Source organism: Brienomyrus brachyistius, unplaced genomic scaffold (assembly GCF_023856365.1).
Source record: "Brienomyrus brachyistius isolate T26 unplaced genomic scaffold, BBRACH_0.4 scaffold36, whole genome shotgun sequence".
Taxonomy (NCBI): domain Eukaryota; kingdom Metazoa; phylum Chordata; class Actinopteri; order Osteoglossiformes; family Mormyridae; genus Brienomyrus; species Brienomyrus brachyistius.
The window spans coordinates 2,940,979-2,946,631 of NW_026042311.1; the positions used below are offsets into that span (position 1 = coordinate 2,940,979).

Consider the following 5,653-nt stretch of genomic DNA (forward strand, 5'->3'; position numbering starts at 1 on the left):
AATGGCTACCAAAATGATATAAAGTTCAGTGTATTACCTGATATTTTCAATAAAAAAGCACTATCACCAACAAACGATTCTATCACAGCGCATGCAAGGCTGAGACTGAAGCGTTACCCTTTGTTTCCGCTGAGAGGCGTGCTGTGTGACTCATTTCCCCGTGCGTACGAGTTATTTTAGGTCGGCATTCACAGTTTGACTTCTGAGATTCAGATTGAGTTCTAGGTAATTTTTTTTTAACTGGTTTGTTCGATTTTTAAGAAATTTGAGTTCTAATGAGTTCAAATACTGAGAACACTGTATAGGTTTTTTTGTTACTGAATTTTTAATATGTTAATCGGTTATTGCATAGGAGGTGGCATGGCGGTGCAGTGGTTAGCACTGTTGCCTCACACCTCTGGGACCCGGGTTCGAGTCTCCGCCTGGGTTACATGTGTGAGGAGTTTGCATGTTCTCCCCATGTCATTGTGGGGTTTCCTCCGGCGACTTCTGTTTCCCCCCACAGTCCATAAACATGCTGAGGCTAGTTGGAAATGCTAAATTGGGGGCAGCCGATGATTTTCTGCGCTGTCTTGATGTCTTTCTCCTCCAGTCTGCCTTAGTGCAGCGGGAAAGTCATACTGTGATACAGTATGTTAGAATGCTCTATGTTAGAATGCTCTCAATGGTGGAGCAGTAGAAGGTCACCAGCAGCTTCTCACTGATGTTGTTCTTCCTGAGCACTCTCAGGAAATGCAGATGCTGCTGGGCTTTCTTGATGGCAACTGTGATGTTTTCAGTCCAGGAGAGGTCAGAAGAGATTGTGGTGCCCAGGAAGGTAAAGGTCTGGACCCTCTCCACGCAGTCGCCCTTGATGTGGAGGGGAAGTGGATCCGGGAAGTGGGCCGTTCTGCAGTCAGAGGTGTACAGGGTGTAGAGTAGTGGGCTTAGCACACAGCCTTGTGGGGAGCCTGTACTCAGTGCCCGGGTGGAGGAGAGATGGGGTTCAAGTCTTACTATCTGGGGCCGACTTGTGAGGAAGTCCTTGATCCAGGAGCAGGTGAGTGGGGGGAGTCCCAGGTTGTGCAATTTGGGGATCAGGATGTCGGGGATGATGGTATTAAAGGTAGAGCTGAGGTCGATGAAGAGCATTCTGTAGCTCTCCCGATGGTCTAGGTGGCTCAGTACGATGTGAAGGGCGATCGCTATGGCATCCTCAGTTGACCTGTTCGTTCTGCAGGCAAACTGATAGGGGTCAAAAGATGCAGGGAGGTGGGTTTTGATGTGGTTTAGGACCAGCCCCTCTAAACACTGATGATGGGTGTTAGTGCGACTGGTCGGAAGTCATTTAGACTGTGTGTGACTGATTTTTTGGGTACCGGGATGATGGTGGCCGATTTCACACAGCCTGAGATGGTGGCATGTGTCAGAGATAGATTGAAGATGATGGTGAAGACCTGTGAGAGCTGGTCAGCACAGGCTCTGAGTACTTTCCTGGGAACACCATCAGGTCCAGTGGCTTTCCTGGGGTTCACCCTGCTGAGGAGCTGAGAAAGTACTTCTTCGGGCCATGTGATGTTGGTCTTAATCAATCTTAATGTTTGTATAAACATGATCTAATATGTTCTCCCCTCTGGTCGGGTACTTTACATGCTGACAGAGCTTAGGCAGAACGGACTTTAAGTTTGCCTGATTAAAGTCACCAGCTATGATGTGTACGCCATCAGGCTGAGCCTGTTGTAGCTTATTAATGGTGTCTGACAACAAAGAGAGAGCTATGGTAACGTTAGCATTGGGTAGTAAGTCACAACTGTGATTAGCACGACTGTTAACTCTCTCGGTAAGTAAAAAGGACGGCATTTAATAGAGATGGACTCCAGGTCCGGTAAGCAGTGTGTATGTATGGTTAAACTATCTTTAGACCAATGTTTATGTAAGTGAATGCACAGACAGCCTCCTCTGTTCTTAATGGAGTCTTTCTTTCTGTCCCAGCGGTGCATGGTGCGGCCCTCTAGTTGTACGGCTGCGTCCGGGGATCAGTAGGTGAAGCCAGGTTTCGATATTATTGAAACACAGCAGTCGCGAACGTAGCGATTCCCCTCCATAAGAACTTCCAGCTTGTCCATTTTGTGGATAATGGATCTCGCGTTGCTGACGTACATATTCGGGAGAGGTGGTTTGTGGGGGTCTTTCCGCAGTTTCGCTAGCAAGCCGGAGCGACATCCGCTTATGCTCACGCTCACGTCTCCGGCTGCTGGTGGTGATAACAATTCACAGAGCACCCGGAGGTCTCGCTATCTCGTTTGGAAAGTTGTAAGAGCGGCGAGGCTCCTCTGTGATTTTTTGTTGCGTGCTGAGGCCCATGGCCAGTACCTCCTGACGGCTGTATCGCTTTGGATACGCACAGATACGCGACAAACAAAGAAGTAGCACTAAACATGAAGAGCCACAAGCCGCTGCGACTGTGCGCGCCACCATCTTCAGCATCATCATAAAGGTGCATTCGACAGGGAATTTTCATTAATGGTGCCCCACAGGTCCAGAAGGTAAGTGCTCTTCTGGCAATATGTGTGATCTGAGTGGTTCCAGAAGAACTGCAGTGAAGAACTGCTCCCACAAGCTGGAGCAGAAGTGTGACATCCTTCTGCTCAGCATGATATAGCAAATGCTAAGCTATGCAGAGAATTGTTCTGATGAAATGTGCTGACCAAATGAGAAACAGAGGCTGGTGTGGCGAAATCATGCAACATAATCTCTTTCCAGACAAGTACAGAATTATTAACACTTAGTGTTTCTTATACATAGCAACATTAGCTTTAGCTTACACAACCTTTAAGACATTGAGGCCAAGCATGAGAGACAGAATGAAGGTGTTTGCAGCAAGAATGACCTTGGCTCTAAGGCAGGTGCAAAGCCATTGTTGTGCAAATCATTGTAGCTGTTACAGAATGTGGTGCTCAGCAAAGCTTCTACTTGTAAAATATAACAGACTCCGACTCTCAATCATGCTCAATCCGAAGTAAGGTATCGAACACGTATCACCCCAAGATGTCTGGATTCCCTCTGGCCCAACCATTGTCTTAATTCAGGTCAAATCATTATGATATGACTTGGATATTCGGGGAACCAGGATATTGTGCATCAACTAACCACTGTTACCAAGAAATCAGAACAAATGAGAAACACCTATATAGAGCATTTGTGAAAGTAAATCTTTTATTTGACAGTTGCGCATTATTTAAGATGATCATGATTACAGAAGGTTAACAATATTTGTGATTTCTTGTTTGACCTTCAGGTCAGCAGTCACGTCTGCTGCAGCCATGGATGGACCTGAATCTCCTCCAATGTCAGCCTATCCGCCACCTTACGCCTCAGGCACTGGCGAATCAGACTGCAGCAGTCTGTTGGAGAATAGATTGGCAGGGTCAGAGAGTTAGTCAGAAAAAGAACACTCCCTGTCAGGAGACTCTAGTCGTGGGACAAAAAGTAAGCTGCTCACCAGGAGAGACCCATGAGGGGAATATCAGGCAGCCTGAGATGATTGCCCTCTTGTTGCGGAAGGGCAAGTAACCGCACACTAGCTCGTAAAGTGTGACACCTACAGACCAGACCGTAGTGGGGCCAGCTAGATACTCCCCACTCAGGAACAACTCTGGGGGAGCAAAGTCCTCTGTTCCTGAAACAACAAGGCAAATGACTTACTGCAATGAGTTAGGTTAGGACTGAAGAATACACATCCAACTCCACTGCAGGGAGTTATCGCAGGTCCAGGTTACCTGCTACTTGCTGTTAAAAACAGGGGTTAGTTTGACAGGTTTTTAATTAGCCTCCCTTACTGACCTGAATATTCCACATAGGGGGTGTCTTTCCATTTGTCTCCACAGCCAAAATCAATTAGTTTAACCTCCAAAGTGTCCGTCCTGATTAACAGATTCTCTGTTTTGAGGTCGCGATGGAAGACGCCTGAGTCCTGGCAGTGACGCAAAGCCTGGAGCACCTGGACCAGCACGTGCCTTGCAACATCTTCTGAGAGGTAGCCCCCTTTGCTATCGCAGAATTCGTACAGATCCTGGCATGGATCCGGCCTTTCCAGGATCATAATGTAATCTTCTGGGCCACTGAACCAGTCCAGGAGCTTCAGCACGTTGGCACAAGATGACTCATGGCTGACGAGCATCATTAGCGCCACTTCCAATGGGATGGGCTCGTCAAGTCCAGGCTATGAATGGGAGGGCAGAAATATATTATTACATATATTAAGGCAGAAATTCTTGCAAATAAACCAAGCTCCATGAATGAAAACACTTACCAGTTCTAGCTCCTTGTCATCCTTTCGGGCATATTTGATAGCCACCTAGAGGGAAAAAAAATCACAAATTTAGTGTAGTATATATTGAGAAAACATAGGCTTTTACAGCTGCATCTAACAGGTATAATAAAAGGGATCTCTGGAGAGATATAACTATGCATGTCATGACTTCACCATTTGGAGACTTACTGGGAAGCCATCGGCCTTGCGAGTGCCGGCATACACGGCTCCAAAACCACCCTCTCCCAGTAGCTCCCCCTGGTGGTACAGGTCCTCCAAATGTTCTACAACATTAAGCAGGTACACTTCAGAAAGAGTCCACACAGCATTTTCTATACCATACCACAGTTGCTGAAAATTCACTACTAACTTTAAATACCATGCATTAATATTTCTTTACTGCATGCCTACCCTGAACTTGGTCTGTTCATTCAGTATTATCTTTAGTGTGCCGATTACATGCTACAGTCAGAATAGGCTCAGATTCAGAATCAAAGCAGCCACAATATTGAATCAATTTGGGTACATGTTTGTTTTCAAAACATTCAGTGGCAATTTTTATCAATTAATGAATTAATTATTGCTTTAATTTATTTGTTTAATCTATAGGTCCAGTACATTGTTTACATCTGTTCTTGCAGCAAGCCTTATTAAAAAGATTTACATTGCTTTCTTAATAAATAAGTTATGTGTAATTTTCATGAACTATCAAAGCCAGTCGTCCAACCTTTGCGGGACCCTTTAAACCGCAAATCGCCTTCCGTACTCTCTCTCCTTTTCTTGGGAGGAGATTCACAGTCAGAGTCGGAACGTGATCGTTTGACACCCATCGTTTCTCAAAGCAGGACGCAAATGAAAGTTTTATAGCTGCGCAGGATAGGTGAGCGTCATTCGAATATTGTAGATTCTAGAACCACGGACGTCATCATGCACGGACTTTCCTGGGCTGCAGCCCAGAGCCCCCCCCCCCTTGCAAAATAGAAAAAAAGATACTTGATGATATTATTTTGCAGTAATATAATTAGTTGTTAATTTGCATATTCTCCCCCATCTACGTGTTTTTTTCATGGTTAGAGTTGTTTTTTAATTTTTTTTTTAACAATATACAAACATAATGCAAGATGCATAACATATACAAACTACACTTTAAAGAAGCAGCAGTACACATCCTTTCTCATTTGCAAAGCATTCTTCAAGGCATTATATAAATTGATAGTTTTTACAGCTTTTCGGTAGGTCATTGACAGGTGACGTCACTCGCTAAAGGTGCAATGTATTGTGGGTCGAATCGCCATTTTGGATGTATATAACTCAAGTGGCAGCATTTGCTTGTAGCATTATTCTTTTTAAGATGGGACACTT

The 5,653-nt window shown here is 45.0% G+C and overlaps 1 protein-coding gene across 1 annotated transcript; it reads right to left on the reverse strand.

The window, feature by feature from the left end:
- Nucleotides 1-3,285: 3,285 nt before the first annotated feature.
- LOC125722000 (serine/threonine-protein kinase pim-1-like) lies at nt 3,286-5,182 on the reverse strand. The gene is made up of 6 exons (XM_048998255.1): nt 5,019-5,182; nt 4,481-4,575; nt 4,292-4,336; nt 3,823-4,201; nt 3,482-3,658; nt 3,286-3,383 (listed from the first exon to the last, which is right to left on the reverse strand). The coding sequence occupies exons 1-6, from the start codon at nt 5,119-5,121 to the stop codon at nt 3,286-3,288; spliced, it is 897 nt and encodes a 298-aa protein (XP_048854212.1). The 5' UTR covers nt 5,122-5,182.
- Between the last annotated feature and the right edge of the window lie 471 nt (nt 5,183-5,653).